At 34.7% G+C, this 20,538-nt stretch overlaps 1 protein-coding gene across 13 annotated transcripts in view; it reads right to left on the bottom strand.

The window, feature by feature from the left end:
• Window positions 1–20,538, bottom strand: part of Erc1 (ELKS/RAB6-interacting/CAST family member 1) — a 451,367-nt gene that overhangs the window by 336,643 nt on the left and 94,186 nt on the right. For all 13 annotated transcript variants that reach the window (XM_013520186.1, XM_013520192.1, XM_005395949.2 and 10 more), the window contains exon 3: window positions 11,931–12,347. In XM_013520186.1, the coding sequence (XP_013375640.1) occupies window positions 11,931–12,347 (417 nt within the window). The remainder of the gene's footprint in view (window positions 1–11,930; window positions 12,348–20,538) is intronic.

The following is a 20,538-nucleotide window of genomic DNA, read 5'->3' as shown; positions in this document are numbered from 1 at the left end:
ACCTGGGGGTCATAAACAATGCTATCCTCGAGTACCAAAAAACCTTGGTACTAGACCAAACAAGTAGCAACTCTTCAACCCTAATAAAATGAAAAGGTAGGATCTTAGGACAGACTCAAAAGTCAGCCATACCTAAAAGGCATCTCTGAAAAGTAGTCATTTCCATAAGAGGTCCCCACACTAGTAATAATAAAGCTACCTACTATGAGCAATTTCTAAGCATCAACACAGAAAATAAACAAACAAAAAAACAGAAAATGAGAAAACATAGGAGCAAAGCACAATCCATAATCCCTAACTCACTCAAGGCAAACCAAGAGGGCACTGAAGTAGAAGAAATCAAAAATGTCCCAGCTAAATTTTATGGAATGTTTACAGCATAAAGTAACAAAACTAATCAATAAGTCTCTTGACAAAAACAAAACAAAGATAATTAAAGATATGACAACCATACTAAGGAAATGATTAGTGAATCTAGAATAGATACAGATAAAAAATAGAGGATCTTAAGAAAGACTTGAAAACTATGGAGGTCCAACTCAATTCCATAAAACAGATTTAAACAGAAATCTAGGTAATTAAAAATTCTACTGAAGGATACCCAGCAGAATCAACCAAGGCAAAAGTATAATATCAGATCTAGAAGACAGGGTTGTGGCTGGCAATCATGAAATAATAGACCTGTTAAAAACAACAAGGGACCACAAAAAATCAATCCAACAGCTAATATAATACTATGATGATGTAAAGGCTAATATAAGATTAAGTAGAATCAATGAAAAATCAGAAGATAGCACACAGAAGTAATAGCTCACAGAAGTAATAGCAGAAAAATTTCCAAGCATGGAAAAAGAACTTGAGACACAAGTGAGGCATACCAAACTCCAAATAGTCACGATCAGAAAAAAGCAACACCAATGCATGTAATACTGAAGATTTCAGAAATTCAACCAAGAACAGAATATTAAAAGCTAACATTTTATATAATTAAAAATATATAAAGGAAATCCCATCAGAATCAGCACACTTCTCAACACAAACCCTTAAGTTGAGGAGACCTTGTAGTGGAGGATTTCAAGCCCTGAAAGAAAATAATCTCCAATTCAGACTGATGTGCTCTACAAAATTATCTTTCAAACTTGATGGAAAACAAGATACTTCCATGATAAAGAAACCTAAAGAAGTTCAAGATTACCAAACCAGCACTCCAGAAACTTCTGAAGGATATTCTAGAAAAAGGCAACAATCAACAATCCTAAAACTACCAATAGAATGAACCCACCAGGCAAAAAAGCAACTAAACAAAAGAAAAAGAAAGGGAAGTAACAACAGAAAAATAATATGGAAAGAATAACTCAATACATTATCAGTTACAACCATCAGTGTGAATGGTCTCAATTCACCAATCAAAAGCAGCAGACTGGCAGAACGGATTGAGACACAATACCCAACAATATGCTACACACATTTACCTCAAAAAGAAATTCACAAAATGTAAGTTAAAGGATGAAAAATAATACTCAATGCAACAGGAACCCAGAAAAAAGCAGGAATAGTTACTCTTTTTGCAAAGTGGATTATAAGCCAAGACACATCAGAAGAGACAAAGAAGTTCACTACATATTTGTTCAGGGAACAATCCAAGAGGAAGAAATAATAATTATAAATACATATGCACCAAAAACTGGCCCACCCAACTATATACAACAAACACTAATGGATATAAAAATCAGATAAACACTACTACAAGTGTAATGGGGGACCTCAATAAACTACTGTCACAAATGGACAGATCAACTCGACAGAAAACCAAGAAACATAACAGCTGAACCAAACCTGTGAACAACTGGATTTAGTAGATATCTACAGAGTGTTACACCTCACAACAACAGAATATACATTCTTCTCAGCAGCACACAAGACTTTCTCCAAAATAGACCACATATTAGCTCACAGAACATGATCCCCTGAGTATTATCAGGTCACAGTGTAATGAAATTGGAAATGAATGGCAAAAGAAACCACATAAACTACATAAACACACAGAAATTAAATAACATCCCCCTGAACAACCAATGGATCACATGTGAAATTAAAGAAAAACCTGGACAATTTTGACAATTCAATGATAATGCAAATATGACATACCAGAAGTTATAGGATGCATCAAGACAGCTTTACTAGGCAAACTTATAGCAGTGAATTCCCACACTGGAAAAACAGAGCAAGCTCAAATAAATAACCTAACATTCAATCTTAAGGTTCAAGAAAAAGAAGACAAGTTAAACTGAAAGTATATACCAGGGAGGACATCAAAACAATCAAAGCAAAAATTAATGCAATTAAGACTAACAGAAGAATACAAAGAATCAATGAATCAAACAGTTGGTTCATTCAAAGATTTAATAAAATGGACAAACCCTTAGCTAACCTTACAAAAAAGAAAGAAAAGACCCAAATACATGAAATCAGGAATGAAACAGGGAAAATTACAATGGATCCTACAGAAATCCAGAAGATCATCAATACCTACTTTGAGAAACTATACTCTAATAAGATGGAAAACTCAGAAGAAATGGACAGATTCCTAGATACATATTAATTACCAAAAGCTGAATCAAGAAGATAGAAAAATTCTAAACAACCCACTATCAGTCAATAAAATTGAAGATGTCATTTAAAAACTACCAACAAAGAAAAGCCCAGGTCCTGATGGATTCACTGCTGATTTCTATAAGTACTTTAGAGAAGATCTTTGGCCACTACTCCTCAAATGCTTTAATAAAATTGAAATGAAAGCAATACTCCCAAACTCATTCTGGAAGCAAGCATCACCCCAATACCAAAACCAGAGAAAGATCTAACCAAAAAAGACAATCTCCTTAATGAAAATAGATGCAAAAATCCTCCTAAGATACTGGCAGACAAATCATCAAGAAGATTATACACCATAACCAAGTAGGATTCACCCAGGGACGCAGGGATTGTTTAACATATGTAAATCAATAAATGTAATATACCACATTCACAGAACCAAAAACAAAAGCCACATGATCTTCTCAATAGACCCAGAAAAAGCATCTAACAAAGTCTAACACCCATTCCATAAAGACTACAGAAAACTGGAATAGAAAGTCTTTATCTCAATCTGGTAAAAGCCATCTATGACAAAACAACAGCCAACATCCTACTAAATGGTCAAAAACTGAAAGCTTTCACTCTAAAATTAACAAGGCAAGGATGCCCACTATCACCATTCCTACTCAATATACTTCTGGAAACATTAACCAGAGTAATTACACAAGAGAAAGAAATAAAGGAATCTGAATAAGAAAGGAAGAACTTAAATTATCATTATTTGCTGATGACATGATCCTCTACATAGCAGATCCCAAAAGCTCAACCAAAAGACTCCTAGATTTAATAACCAAATCAGCAGTGTAGGACACAAAGTCAAAAATCAATAGCAATTCCTATACACAAAAAAACTCACCAAGAGAGAAATTAGGGAAACCATATCTTTTCACAATAACATCAATAAAAATGAAATATTTAGGAATCAATCTAACAAGAGACGTAAAGGACCTTTACATTGAAAACTATAGTACTCTGAAAAAGGAGATCAAAGAGGATCAGAAAATGAAAAGGTAATCTCTTGCTCTTGAATAGGCAGAACCAATATAGTGAAAAAAGCCATACTTTCTAAACTGTTATACAGATTTAAAGCAATCCCAATCAAAACACTAATAGTATACCTTTTAGAATTAGAGAAAACAATCCTAAAATTCATATGGAACCAGAAGAGATCTAGAATAGCAAAAGCAATTCTGGACAACAAAGGCAAGGTAGGGGCCATCACAATCCCCAATTTGAAGTTATACTACCAAAGCTACTGTGATTTAAAAAAAAAAAAAAAAAGCCAAAAATCCTGGCCAAAAAAAATAAAAGGTTCAAGAATCAATGGAACAGAACAGAAGATGCAGAAACAACTCCAAGCATATTCAGATACCTTTTCTTTGATAAAGGGGCCAAACACCTTCACTGAAATAAAGATGGCTTCTTTAATAAATCGTGCTGTGAAAGCTGATTTTCCACATGCCAAAAATTAAACCTAGACCCATATCTTCTCACCGTGTATTAAATTAAAATAAAAATGGATCAAAGATCTAAATATAAAAACAGAAACAATTTTCTGGAGGATAGAACACATAAAACTTTAGAAGATACAGGTATAGGCAAGACACAGGTTTAGGCTTCTTCCTGAAATCCATGCTTGTATAATATCACTGCTTTCTTAGCATCTCAATGCGTGTATCTTATACATCTCACGCTGTTAATATATCCAAAACTAATCCCCCTTTAAGCTTGCTTCACCCATCTTATCTCAGTTAATGATATGTATCCATCCAGTTGTAAAGGGATTCTTTAAAATTATCTCACACTTCAGATTTTCAACTAATTTTATCCAACTTTTCCTCTTCCTTATGACATAATTTCAAATAAATCATTTTAAATGTTCTACTTTATGATGAAATTATTACAATTTCATTTTTAAATCCTAGCAAGTCTAAAAGCAAGGTATAAACAAAATAGCCATTTGAATTAAAAAAAAAAAAAATTCTGCCTGCATTTTTTTTTTTCCCCACTTTTTGAGACAGGGTCTCGCTATGCAGTTCAGGCTGGCCTTGAGCGCACTTTGTAGCCCAGGCTGGTCTCGAACTCACAATGATCCTCCTGCCTCAGCCTCCCGAGCTCTGGGATTACAGGCGTGCACCACCATGCCCGGCTCTGCCTGCATTTTAAAGCACTCACAGGCATAAAGCTCTTCTAGTGAGACATGTAAAAACCTATTACTTATAGCAAATTTCTATTAAAAGGCCTGCACATTAAAGCTAATTATGAACACATTTTGTAGTCAATGAGCTGATAAGCTCTCCTTTTCTACCAGCGCATCAAGCCTCTAACTCATGACTGTTAATGGGAAGAAATTAAGGAAACAGAAGTGTACTATTCAACTAATATACTATTTGCTCACTTCAGTTTCCTTGTTAGCCCAAAATTTTTCATTTAAAAAAAAAGTAGAATTGTCTCAATCTTGTTCTACTGTTAACTGTGGTACACAGAAAATCTTCTTATTGTTTCTCATTAATTTACTAAACAATAATGAATAATCTAGAGTTAGAAGACAAGTTAGGAACAAAATTACATGTTTCTCCTTTGTTTACCAATTTCATTCTTTTTAAAAGTAAGCCGATTTTACTTACACACCTGAAAGCATTTGTGACAGAACATGATGGCAAACCTATGGCACACATGCTGCAGCAGGCTGTTTGTTATCATTGAAATCTCTGGCTGGGTGTGGTGGCGCACGCCTATAATCCTAGCACTTGGGAGGCTGAGGCAGGAGGATCAGGATCACTGCAAGTTTGGGAGCAGCCTGGGCTACAAAGTGAGCTCAAAGCCAGCCTGAACTGCATAGCGAAACTGTCTCAAAAAAAAATAAAATAAAATAAAGAAAGAAAGCTCTAAAAGTCTCACTGTAACTGGTCTAGAATTTGATTCTTTCAATTTTCAACCTTCAGCACCTTTGGGGAGAAGATCCAAATGTTTGTGAAGTCCTTTCACAATTTCAATCCTCCATGCAAATTATGTGTTTACTGTACTCTCAACACATAGAAAATGGAAATAAAGAAGGGGAAAGGTAAACGGAAAGAATTCTCACAACTTTTTCAGTATCTTCACTCAGCACGATGAGCAGCATAGCACTCTTAACACCTTACTATCTCTAGTAACTACATTATACTAAGAAAACCTATCTTCTTGCCAATATGGAAATGAAGAACAACTGATACAACAAAAAGGAAAAATAAGGATGTACCTGTTGTCATTTTACAAAATTACTAAATGAGATCAAACTAATTTAGGGATTCCTGAATATTTTTTAATTTCTCCTACAGTATATTGTCTCTGTCTCCATTTCTTTTTCTTCCCATTCTTCTATACTTATACCTTCCAACCACCAATAATAGTAACAAGAATTCCTGAGATATGCTAACTTGAGTCATCATTCCTAGCCTAGAACCTACCGTATTAGCATTTTTAGTCTTGAACATTTCTGCAAACCCTAACAGATAGCAGGTATATTAACAAAGTTTGTTAGTAAAAATGATATAAGGACAAAAATCTAGCAGAATGAAGTATTAGTTACAATAAATTTGTATTTTATTCATCACAAGAGCATCTACTAAATTTTTAAAAACAGAAGCACATACATTGGAAAGATATTACTGAACTAATTGATAGACAATGCTTGGTATTCATATGAATTGAAAACCAAAACCTGCATGACCAGCTTTAGGTATACTCTGCCAAAAAACTAACAACCAAAGTTTAGGTCTCAAACTCAAGTATATAACACAATTACCTGTAAAGCTTTTAAACTTCCTATGCCCAAGCCTTAAACATTAACAAAAGTGGCCTGTAATTCAGCATTTGTCCAATAGATGTCCTCAATTTTCTATCAATCAAAAGAAAGGTGCTACAACAAAGCAATACAGAGTCTAAAAAGTAGTCAGACAATAGTGTAATTTCAGGACAAAGACCAAATAAAATGCTCCATCAAAATTTTAGTTCCCCCTCATTGCAGCGAGAGAGTATTTACTTGCTATATAAAGAAAACAAAAACTAGAATGAGTAATATCACAAATATTTCCTGATACAAATACTATTTATGTTACAATATTTAATCAAATCTAAGATGCCACTAACTGTTAAGACACTACGTTGTTTTGTGTGCTGGAATGACATGGGAAGAAATACCTCCAAATAAATTCCAACACAAAGCTTTAGCACCGTTGTTTTTTAAAGGACGGCATTATCCCAAATATTCATTACATATTTAAATCGGTTTCCTTGATCAGGTTATATATTTCTGTGCCTATACCTAATGTTTTTTTTTGTTTTTGTTTTTGTTTTTGTTTTTTTTTTTTGTGGTTTTTCTCCGGTACCGGGAACCGAACTCACGACCTTGCGCTTGCCAGGCAGGCGCTTTTGCTGCTGAGCTAAATCCCCAGCCCCTACCTAATGTTTTAATGTCAACAGATTTTTCTTTCTCTCCCTTCCCCCAGCCCTTCATTCTTTCCTTAAATGAGGTCTCATTATCTTGTACAGTTGGCCTTGAATTCATGATCCGCTTGCTTCAGTCTCTTGACTACCTGTAATTACAGGGATGCACCATATACCTACTCCAAAGGATTTTAAATACATGTATCATGATTTCCTTAGGTAATTCTTGCATTGTGCTTGAATATAAATTGGAAAATCATTATTTTCAGTAAATTTACAGAGTGGGGAAAACTGACATTATTTATATCACAGTTGCTAATATACAATAATGAAAAAGTATGCCCATCTTTTTCATTACTCTATATATTTATTACATTGCCTTATTTAACAACACTGCCCAGCACTTCCAAAATACACACAACCATCTTTGACCTCTTCCTAACTTCAATGGACACATCTACTATGTCACTTGTAAACATAATGCTATTAGTATGAAATATCCATTGAAAATAAGTATTTACTATGCTGTTATTTATTTAAACCAAACTATAAAATATCAATCAATTCTTATTTTATTAAGATTTTTTTGGTCTGCCTGTCAAAATGTGTAACATTTTACCAAATGTCCTTGAGAGAGCCATCAAATACTATAAGGTCCTCTTTTCCTTTCACCTATGACAAATCGAAATGGCATATAATATATTGAGCAATCCAGGCATTCCCAAAATGAACAGCTTCTGCTAAGATAGTATTAACATAATGGTAATCCTATCTGCTAATACTTTATCATTTCTACATCTAAACTCATAAATAAAACTTGTTTGGAGGGGTGTTTTGGTTTTTGAAATGGGGGTGGTTGTTTCCTATTTGGCTAGGCTGGCCTCTAACTTGGAGTAATCCTCCATCTCAGCCTCCTAAGTAGATGGGACAATTACATGCCACCTCATCCAGCTTGGACATTTGTGTTTTAACCTTCATAGTGTTTATTACTCAGTGGTTAAACTTATTTGGAAAACAAACAAACAAACAAACAGGAAGACTGTCCTTTCTGTAAGCTCCAGATTTAAGTATCTTTACATACATTTCAACTTATTCAACTAACATTTATTAACAAATACTGCACATGTTAGGCACTAACAATGTACAGTTATGTGCCCCTAAAGTTCTACATTGCAATTCTAAATCTCCAATGTGATGATATTAAAAGATGAGGCCTTTGGGAAGTAACTAGGTTTGAAAGCTAGTGTCTTTATTGAAGGGGACTCAGAGAGCTCTCCTGCCCTTTCCTACCCTGTGAGGACACAATAAGAAGGATGGTACTCTATGAACCAGGAAGCAGATTCTCCCAGACACAGGTGTCTTTATCTTGGACCTTCCAGCCTCTAGGACCAGGAGAAACAAATACTTACCATATAAGCTACCTAATCTATAGTATTTTTGTTATAGCAGTCCAAACAGAAAATATACATCCTTGATGAAAAAAATTAAGTGAACAATGAATAAATATAAATCATAAATAAAATTATTGTTTTAATAAATAAAATTATGTAAATATAAATAAAATTAAGTGAACAATGAATAAATATACAATGAAATAATATGCAAATATAAGTATGCTATACTGCAATCAAACTACCTACAAACACATATAAAACTAGACAAGGAAAACTTCATAGAAGAACTGAAATATGAGCTAAGTGTTGAAGGTAAGAAAAAGAAACATAAAGGAGAATAAGCATTCCATTTTTCTCCTGAAGCAATCATTTCCACTTGACCATCAAATAATTTTATGCAGTGTAACTACGTTTCCTGTAAGATGATGCTACATTACTAACAGCAAGTTAAAATTGTATACTGTACAAATGGTAAGACTTTTACTTGTTCCCATATTGTATGTATAAGCAAGATTCAATATTTGAAGAAATTCTTGTTTAGAAAAATCAGTCTGAAAGCTGGGTGTGGTGGCACAAGCCTATAATCCCAGCACTTGGGAGGCTGAGGCAGGAAGACTGCCAAAAATTCAAGGCCAGCTTGGGCTACATAGTGAGCTCAAGGCCACCCTGAAATACACCTTGAAAGACCCTATTGCAAAACAAACCAAAAAATAAATAAAATCAGTCAGAATTTTTTTCCACTTTTTCACATTCACCATATTTCTTATTGCTTTCTGCCAGAATCACACTGTGACTTTTGACAACCCTTAGTTATTCAGCATTTAACTCCAAAATGCATTAAAAAAAAAAAAGAAGCCAGCCATGGTAATCACAGCATGCTTATAATCCCAGCACTCAGGAAGCTGAGGCAGGAGGATGGCCTTGAGTTCAAGGCCAGCCTAGGCTTTGTAGTGCGTTCAAGGCCAGTCTACACTACAGGATGACAATTGGTCTCAGGGGAGGGAAATGAACAAAAAGGAAGGGGGGAGGCGGGCAGGGGGAAAAGGAAAAGGAAAAGAAAAACAAAAGAGAAAAGAAAAGAGCATCGGTTGAAATACTGTATCTAGAATAGAAGCACCAAAAATTTAACAAAGTCCATCATAATGCTGTTGTAGCTTTCATGTTACATGATGTTTGAGATTTTTTTTTTTTAATCATTTTTGGAGATGGGGGTCTCGCTATGTAGCACAGGCTGGCCTCAAATTCACAGCCACCTTCCTGCCTCAATCTCACCAGTGCTGGGATTAAAGGTGTATGCTACCATGCACAGCTATGTGATTTTTGAAATTATCAGAAATTCTCTAGCAATGATCCTTGGTCATATTCTGGTTTGTCTTATTAAAATATAAAGCTTTAAAGTAAACTGAAAGAAACTCAGGATGGGCTTGTAATACTGTACTTGACAGAAAACTTTCTAAAGTAGTTCATTCTTTAATTAGAAGCTGAGATTACATAGCTGAGATTAATCATACAAGTGCACTATATGTAGATGGGCGAATAAACCGGTACAACTATTCTGAGAATGAATTCAATTAAAGTTTTGAAAACGTATACACTCTTTAATTCCTTTGTAGAAATTCAAGAAGAAATAATGCACACAGATATATATTTAAGAAAGCACAGCACAGTTTTGTAATATCAAAAGCTTAATAGTGATCAAAATGTTCAAAAATAAAGAGATGTAAATATAATGGGATATTACAAAGTCATCTGCAATTACTAAAATCTGTAAGTTCTGATGGAGAAAGATGGTCAAGGAAAATTATGAAGAAAAGCAGATGACATTACATTATCCATAGCTGCACCACTGAACACAGTAGCCACTTGCTACATGTACACAAATTTACATTTTATAAATTAGTTACATTTAACAAATTTAAATAAATGCACTACCTCAGTCCCACAAGACATATTTCAACTGCTCAAAAGCTACATGTACTTGGACACAGAGGTCCACATCTATAATCCCAGCACTCTGGAAGACTAAGGCCAGAAGGACTGCAAATTTGAAACCAGCCTGGGCAACTGAATGACTTGGCGACTCTGCTCAAAGTAAAACAATTTTTTAAAGGAAGGAAAGAAAAGGAGGCTAGGCATGTAGCTCAGTGTGAAGGTTTGAATTCAATCCCCAGTAACACACACACACACACACACACACACACACACACACCCTCTCACAACCACATGTGGCCAGTGGCTACCATATCTGACACGGCAGATATAGAACATCTGCACTGTTAAAGAAAGTAACAGCAAATACTATTGACAAATAGTATTCTATATTCTCAAAAGAAAGAAACATAATGAAAGAATAAATAAATAAAAATGACTACAAATATTGACATAACATAAAAGTTAATAAAGTACTAGATAATGATACCTTGGGTTTTATTTTTTGCTAATCTATTTTCTATGTTTAAAATGATCAACTATAATGGATTTCCTGTGTAGTAAAAGCCTGTTTTTTAAAAAATAGGTTCTTTAAAAACAAAAATACCCCAGCTATAAATAAACATTTCACTTTTTTTAAAGAGAAATGATGGATCAAATTACAAATTTATAAGTATTCTTACCAAGTATTATTTTGCTGCTTTGGAAATATTTTTTAAATTGCCTTCCTCACAATTTTTTTATAGAGAGTATTCAGATTCATACTAACATAGTTGGGAGGTATTGATGGTTCAATCATACAATTCTTGCCTCCCATACCAACATCATTTGGGGATTTTTCCCTGTATCTTAAGTGTGATCACTTAGAAAAGCTATTATAGCTATTAATTTAGTCCAACATAGGATACACTTTCCCTTTGTATCCTTAAAATGAAGCATTACCTAGGAAAGTGAAAAGGTAGCAATCATACAACAGAGGCCAGCTCAAAACTTAGTTTGTTCTACAATAGTGAGGCTCTACATCATCCTTTCTAGCTGTCCCTACTGGGCAGCAAATGACTTTTATCATACATCTTTTATAGCAAGGCAATAGTTCCAGGAAACCACAGAGCTAACATCCATTACTGCATACAAGTAATGGACTTTAAACATGTAAACTAAGGTAATAGCTTACTTTCTGTTATTAATATTTTAGAACTGAGTAGAGTTAGCTACTCTGATTCTGGTTTTGTTGTGTTGTCTCTATGAATGAAACTAGAGGTGATTAACAAACCAAGAAAAACCTGTGCCACTCTAGCAACCAATGGACCTCTAGAAATCAGGGAAGAGGAAGTCTGGTATCCAGGAAGTTATCAAGCTAGGGTATATACCAAAAGATGTCATAAAAGAGGTGGGGACAAGTTAGAAGAGAAATCAATGAACAAAGGGAAAAAATGCTCATCCAGTAGGATAGTAAAGCATGTAAATTTATCTAGGCCAAAATGCTGATTAATAAAGGGAAAAGGACAGTAAATAGTAAGAACTGAAAAAGTGGTCACTCACCTCTCTCAACATATTGTTCTCTTTTTCCTTCTGCTCCAAAAGGCTTTCGAGGTGGTGGACATGCATCTCTGCCTCTGCCAGCCGTCTTGTTCTCTCATGGTCTTCCTCAGTAGCTTTGGCAGAAAGTCCTTTGCTCTGCAACATTTCCAGAAGCTTCTTAATGGACTCATCCCGAGCATTTAGGGTTTGTTTCTGAGTTTCGATGCGTAGCTCCATTTCCTCTAGAGTCTTCCGCAGAAGAAACAGTTCTTTGGCCTGCCGTTCATGCTCAGCATGCAGCCTCTGGAAGTTCTCCTCTGTCAACTCTGCGACACAAGGTTCACCAGTCCTACTGCTACTATCTTGCTGAAACAACTGATTGAGATCCCTCTGGATCCGCAATTCATCCTGAAGAGCCTGGATCGTCATCTGCATGTGCTAGAAGCAAAATGAAAAGAAAAATTCCAAATCAGCTTTCCTCTTCAAAGACAGACCAGCTGTCCTCCTCAGGAGGAGCTAAAAACAGCCAGAAGAGCTCTCAGAAATCTGCAGCCAGCAAACTAGGATTCACCTTATACTACTTTAGTTTCTTAAAATATGGTTGAGATAATCTACCAAAATGTCATTAATTTAAATTTTCTTTATTCCCAACAAGCAAGATAAGTATGCAGTTCCTCACTTTGCATAGGCATGATAAAATAAAGACACTGTTCAAAATTAACAGAAAGTATTACATAGGAACTAAAGGTATAGTGAGGGAAAAGTTAGGTGAAATCTATAGGAATATGAACACATCATTCAAATAATTCCACCAAAAAAGTATAAAGGACATAAAAAAAAACAGACTGACTTTTGTAAACTTTAAATGATAGATACTAACATTCAACACAAGGTGTGTATATTACATATTGTGCCAAGCACTTTCTAAATGTTAACATATTTAATCTTCACTATGACATACATATTTTTTCAATCTGACAGTAACATTTAATGTGAACTCTATCCTCCTTACAAATTTTAAGTGTATAATACAATGTTATTAAGCATAGGTACAGTTTTGTACAGCAGATCTCTACAGTTCACTTAATGGAAAATTTAAGCCTAAGTATGTAGTAACTCTCCATTCCTTCCCTCCTGGAAGCACTGTTAGACTCTTTGATTCTTAAAGATGATTACTTTAGATAACCTATATATGTACTATTAAATTCAATTTTACTGACAAGGACACTAGCTTAAGGAGGTTTAAATAAGTTGTTCAAGATCACACAGTGATAAAAATGGCATTGAAATCAAGCAGTCCTCAAGATCTACAGAAACTACTATCATCCAAAAGTAGTAAAATTATATGATGCTTACAAAATTCTGAGTTTTTATACAGATTAAAATACAGGTGAGTAATTAAATGAAGATCATAATGCAAATCAACTGAAATATTTAAGAGGCTATATCTTTCACATGTATCCCTCATGAAGGTATATGATCCTTTAGTCTGAATTATTCCAGCACATTATACAAAGAATTCCAAAAAGCTGTTATAACAAGAATCTTATTTTCAGGAATACAGACACAACAATAAAAGATCATTCCTTATATTCAACCACAGCAATGTGCCAACTATTTCTTTTATTTACTATGGCAGTGTACACAGTGGCAAGAAGACTAAATCAGAAGACAAGTTTGGGTGTCAACATTCACAGTGACTGGCTATGAAATCTGGACATAAAACAAGCTTTCTGGATTTCTGATTCCCCTTATTATAAATACTTGTACTACCTTTTCACAGAGTTGATAATGTCATGGAAATCTTGTGCTCTATGCTTAAAACTACACATTGTTTAAAATGTTTGGCAAGACTATAGACAGCAAATTTTTGGCAAAATTTTTGGCAGATTGAGTAAATATCTAAAAGAAATTATCTGGCAAGTGTACACAAAATTATAAATACAAAGATACTCATTTATAATAATACCAAAATTAGAATCTAAAGGATATTAATAAATGATAGGCTGAGAAATATCACACAACTTAACACTATGTATCAATAATACCAACATAAATGTACACTTTTTTTTAAAAAAACCCATGGTCACAATATACTATTTATAAATACAAAAAAGATTATACAGTAGCAAATATTGAATGATCATAATTCTCATGTTAACAAGTGCATATATGCAAAAAAAAAAGTCTAAAAGGATGGAAATAACCTGTGGCTATCTGTAGGTACATGTGGCTTTTGATTTTCGTTACTCTTTTTGTGTATGGTCTAAATCTCCAACAGTAAGCAGAAAATACTTGAAAAAAAGACCTGCTTTTATCTGAAACTAAAAGAACCAAACTTAAGCCTACTTGCATGCAGAACATTATTTAATTTGCTATCACTTTTGCAGAAAAGGAGGTGTACTGATTAGTTTTTCATTGCCAGGACCAAATATCTGACATGCACAACTTAAAAGTGAAAAATGTTTATTTTTCCTTCACAGTTTCAGAGGTTCTGGTCCAACGTCATCTGGTGTCTGGGCAGAAATACCATGACAGAAGGGCCTCAGAGAGGAAAGCTGCCTACCTCACGGCACCCAGGAAGCAGGGAGAGATGGGTAAGTCCAAGAAGATGTTATCTTTTAAAGAAACATTTCCAGTAATCTACTTCCTCCAACTAGGCCTTAATAGTCCATTTAGCTAATGAACTCATCAATGATTTATCCAATAATGAGGATAGCACCCTCATGATTCAATTATCTCTCTAGGCTGAACGTATCAACATTGCTGTATTGGGATCAAGCTTGCAATACATGAGTCTTTGCAAGCCATTTTATATTTAAACCATAACAGGAAGAAATTTTAAAATATATTTTACTATTTTTAAAAATATAAAAAACAAATATTTCTGGAAAGTTATTTAAAAATGGTTAATGGTGATTTTCATTTACAAAAATAGGATAATTGAAGGACAAGTTTTAAGAAAATGTTAATTTCATTCCTCTTGAACTTTAAAAAAAAAATTTATATAATTCTCACACTAAAGCTCATCTGCTTAATGTGTACAGTTCAGTGGCTTTCAGCACATTAAAAGTTGGACATCAATCACCACTATCTAATTCTACAACACTGTCATCATCGCTAAAGAAACCCCTTACCATTAGGATTCACTCCCCATCTGCTCCTCTTCTCAATTCTCCTCTTGAATTTTGAACCATATGGAGCTATTTTACTTATTTGAAAAATAATTTTTTTCAAAAAACTTCCACTAATGGTTTCTAGGCTTCAAAAGGAAAGAAATTCTGATATATATTACAATGTGGATGAATTTTAAGGATGTTACACAAAGTAATCTGGAAACTATAGGATTCTACTTATATGAGGTATTCTAGAGTAGTGAAGTTTATAAAGCAGAAAGAACACTAGTTGCTGTTAGGGCTAAGAAAAGGAATGGGGATTTACTGTTAAATAAGGATAAATTTTAGACATGGGATAGTGATGATTTTACAACACTGACTGCCACTATATTGTACACTTGAAAGTACTTAAGATTCTAATATTTGTCTTATATGTATTTTGGTTTGCCTCAATAAAAAAAACTGGGAAGACAGGAGATACCTAAAATGAATTCTTCATTTATAAATACTACACAATTTATTTGTAAATACTAAAAATATTATCATTTTTACTAGTATGAGAAGCATATTCATAATTTGTGTATCTTTGTACATGTACCCAAATTTTTCTTGGAGATAAACTCACAAAAATAGAATTCCTGGATGAAAAGATATACACAATTAAAATTTTGATACATATTACAATTATCTCAAAGAGGGCCTGTAAAAATTTAAACTTCCACTAAACAATGTCGAGGAATGGTCTCTTCCCCATATTCTGCACAGCTGTATTTACATTTTTTGTTGTTGTTGTTGTTGTTTTCCAGTACCGGCAATCGAACTCACAACCTCGCATCTGCCAGGCAGGTGCTGTGCCGCTGAGCTAAATCCCCCGCCCTTACATTTTCGTTTTAAATTTCTTTTATTATAAATGACATTAAATATCTATTCACATGTCCACTGGGCATTCCTTTTTTTGTTATCCATCTGTTCTTGTTCTTTGCCCATTTTGTTACTGAAACAGTTTTTTCTATATCTACTTGAATGGCTCTTTATAGTAAACAAGTAATGTTTCACTTAACTGGTTCCAAGTATTTTCTAAGTCTGTCATTTTTCTTTTCACATTGCTTATGATCACCTAAAAGGAATTTTTAGTTTAGAGGTTTTGAGGGTGTGGCAGTTATGGTAGACTGTCTGCTTGACTTGGTTTGGGATCTGCCCATCCAGGGTACATTGATTTTTGCTATCCTGGGGATTAAACCAAGGGACTTGAGCAAGACTCATTACCTCCACCACCCAGTTTGTTTTACTGCAAAGACAGCAACCTTTTTCTCTGGACTTTGTAGCTTTGGTAGTATTCTCTTCTAAAATTTTTATTAGGATATGTGTATAATATATAATGACTACTTTCACATTGGGGGTTTGATACATGTATGTATGTAATATATAATGACTTTTCATATTGGGGGTTTGATAAAGATATAACATCTTTATCTTTTTTATTGTATCTCATGACCTTCCCCCATCCATCCTATCCCAGATCACCTTCACATTTCTACAGAATACATCTTCCTATTTCTTAGCATGGCTCTTTTATTTGGCTCTGTAGATTATTTATATTGTGGGCACCTCATATTAGAAAAATCATGTGATATTTAATCTTTTGTGACTATCTTCACTTAGTATTAGGATCGCAAGATCCATCTATTTTATAAAAATTATTCACATTTACCCTTCTTTTTAGCTAAGTAGTACTCCATTGTGTATATATACATTTTCTTTGTCATTCATCTACTGATGAACACATAGGCCACATTCATAATATAGCTATCATGAATTAACTGTATTAATGTAAACATTGAGTATGCACATATCACTTCAGTATGATGACTTCAAGGGACTGGGGATTTAGCTCAGGGCCACAGTGCCTGCCTGGCAAGCGCAAGGTCGTGAGTTTGATTCCTGGTTCTGGAAAAAAACAAGAAAACAAAAAAACAAACAACAACAACAAAAAAAGTATGATGACTTCAGCTCTTTCAGGAAGATACCCAGGAAAGGTATAGCAGGGACACATAGAATTTCTACTTTTAGTTTTACGAGGAATCTCCATACTGATTTTCAAAGTGGTTGTACTGGTTTACATTCTCAACAACAATGTGGAAAGGGTTCCTTTCTCCCCCACAAGCTTCCCAGTGTTTGTTTTTAGACCCTTGATAATGTCTATTCTTACAGGAGTAAAATGGAATCTCAGTCTCATTTTCCTTTGCATTTCTCTAATGGTCAAAGATGTTGAAAATTTTTTCCTGGATTTACTGGTCATAGGAGGTGCCCATTTTTTGACTGGGGCTATCATTATTATTGGAGGTCTAATTTTTTTTATATGTCTTTTTTTTTTGTTATTTTCTAGTCCTTTGTCTGAGAAATAGCTGCCAAAATTTTCTTCCCATTCTGTAAGTTGTCCCTTCACTTTTTTGGTTGTTTCTTTTGCTGTGCAGAAGCTTTATAATTTTATATAATTTGATTTCTTGTACAATTGGGGTTTGCTCAGGACATCTTTGCCTATGTCTGTGTCTTCAAGAGTCTTACCAATTTTTCATCATATTCAGAGTTTCTGTTTTTATATATAGCTCTTTATTCCATTTTGATTTGATTTTAGTAAATGGTGAGAGATATAGATCAGAATTCATTCCTCAACATGAGGATAACCAGGTTTCCCAGCACCATTTCTTAAAAAGGTCATCTTTCCTTCAGCACGTATTATTTGTCCCTTTGTTTAAAACTGGATGGGTGGATGAGCTTGCAATTGTTTCTACATCCTGAATTTTATTCCACTGGACAATGTGTTCATTCTACCAGTTCCATGTTGTTTTTATTGCTGTACTATAACTTCAGTTCTGAGGCTGTGATGCTTCCTCCCTTGCTCTTGTAGCCCAGGATTGTTTCAGCTTTTCTGGGTACCTCCCAGTTCTACATAAATTTTAGAACTATTTTTTCTAGTTCTAAAATAGAACTAGAAACAGGAAAATAGGTCATGGTATTTTTGATGGGAATCACATTAAATCTAGATAATGTTGGCCATGGGTTTGTCATAAACGGCTTTTATTATTTTAAGCTAAAGTCTTTCCAACTACTTTTTCTCAAGGTTTTTATCATGGATGGTCTACATCTAATTGACTTAGCAAGAGCCTGTCTAAAAAGGAAAAAACAATAACAACAACAACAACAAAAAATAGGAGTGGGAAGTAGTAATGTACCTTTGTGTGAAGACTCTGGGTTCAACCCCTAGTACTGTAAAAACATAAAGAAAAGAAACCTATCGAAGTGGTAATGCTTTAAAGTTTAGTATCCTTCTTTACCTTTTACGTCAAAATTCCAGACATTTCTCAGTAAATTCATTCCAAAACAAAATATTAGAAGTTAAATACAAAGAGGATCCGATTTCCAGGCATGACTTTTCTTTCTCTGAACATTTATCATCAATTCACTAACGTCAGGAGAAATATACATTGACTAAAACAGTCTCACATATACTTCAGCACATATGACGAAATCTAGCATGATTGTTAGCATTTTAGTAAGGAAAGGGAAATAAACGCTTATGTCTACTTCACCCCTGCTAGCATCTACTTTACTATAGATCTAAAATAATGCTGTGACTGGCAGCCTAAAAGGCTATGTGGAGATTTTCCCCACTGAAATATAAATCAACATTCCCTCTTTAGGCTACAATCAGGCTAGCTATACTTCACAAGATTTCCTGCCAACTCACTGCCTCCAAGGAAGATGAAAGAGGTTGTGGGCTTAAAGCCAAGCTATTATTTCTCCAGCATATTTGTACAGAAGATAAAATGAACATATACATTTTCCCACAAACACTGAATTTTGTACAAAGATCTTAGCTATAAGACAATAGGAAATTTTCTGTTTGGAAGCTGGGTGTGGTGGTGCAAGTCTGTAATCTCAGCACTCAGGAGTCTGAGGCAGGAGGATCATTATGAGTTCGAGACCAGCCTGGGCTACAAAGTGAGCTCAAGGCCAGCCTATACTGCACAGCAAGACCCTGTCTCAAAAAGAGCAAAAAAAAAAAAAATTTCTGTTTGGGAATTCAGGATGAACTGGTTGTTTCATTTGTTTGTCCTGGTGCCAGAGAATGAACATAGGGCCTTGTATATGCTGGACAAGCATTCTGCCATTGATCTACACAGACAGTGCTCTACTACTTCAACAACTGCACAATGAACTTGCACACTGAATTTTATTCCAATACCCATTATTCAGCCTTTATGATCTAACACTGAACATGAGCTGAAAAAGTTGGGGAAGCAGTTAACTAAAATTTCCCCCAACAACTGTGCTATTATTATACCAGGGTATACTTCAGTGAAAAGCCAAGATACTGGGAACAAGAATGGTGACAATTCCTAAATATATGATGGGACTACAACTTTTATGAGAAAAATTTATATATAAGGGCAACAATAGATCAGAATAATCCCTCATGTATTTTTGATAAATATCAGAAGGTCTTTTCATGAAACAACAGAACTGATCCAGTTTATCATGAGGCCTAAAATAACAGAACCATGTAGTCTAGATATATTTTTTCATCAGAAAAAGATTACTATGAATACATGAAAACACTTAAATAATATTTCACCAAAAACTCAATGTATTACTTATTAACATGACCAAAAGTCAGAGAAATAATGACAACGTACCCTATTATAAATGTTAAAGAATGGTTCATGAAGCATGCAAATATGTGCAATGAGAAAATTATTAATGTCAAATGTATAGGCCTTATAATAATTATTAGGAATGTCACTTCAGTCAAGTTTTCAGATTCCCTGGACAATTTCAGGTCCCCTCTATCCTGCCTCAGTACTGGGCATATTCCTAAAATATGCAAAATTCACTAATCTGCAATCTTTCCCTTTGCATTTGTTTTCAATAAACTTTCTAGAACTTGGCACTGCCATCTTTTTACCCTGCTCACACCACAATACATGGCATAAGTACTCAATAAATTTACAACAAAAAATGAACGAACTAGATGGTTGTGGAAAATGGCGCACTGATAACAACAGCTCAGCCTCTCTAGAGATTTGCATTGTAGACACTAGAAAATTACAATTTAGAAGAGAAAAAAGAAGGAAATAGATCACCAGGAACTAGAAAGGGAAGTTATAACCTACAGAGAAGTTGGAGAGACAGAACACAACACAAAACAGGGAAGATACAATGTGCACTTTCACTCCAGCTCTCAACTTGTGGCTCAGAAGAAAGGAAGACCCAATCTACAAGCTGAAAGTGGGAGACTCCATAGGGCCTCATGGAAAAACACAGCAGTGGGTTAAAAGCCAGGCCACCTCAAGAGGAACTGCCCTAAGAGGCCCCATGGGCCATGCCCTGGATGCAAAGGAGACCACTGGAGATCAGTCTGCCCTCTGAGGTGGAGGCCCCAGAGCTCAGACCCATGCTACCAGTTAGTCCAACAGGAATGAGAGGGCTTGGGGCATGGTCTGCCTTCTCCC

This window comes from Chinchilla lanigera, unplaced genomic scaffold, assembly GCF_000276665.1.
Source record: "Chinchilla lanigera isolate Chin_1 unplaced genomic scaffold, ChiLan1.0 scaffold00053, whole genome shotgun sequence".
Taxonomy (NCBI): Eukaryota; Metazoa; Chordata; class Mammalia; order Rodentia; family Chinchillidae; genus Chinchilla; species Chinchilla lanigera.
The sequence above is the reverse complement of the archived record's forward strand: the minus strand, read 5'-3'. Positions and strand labels throughout refer to the sequence as shown.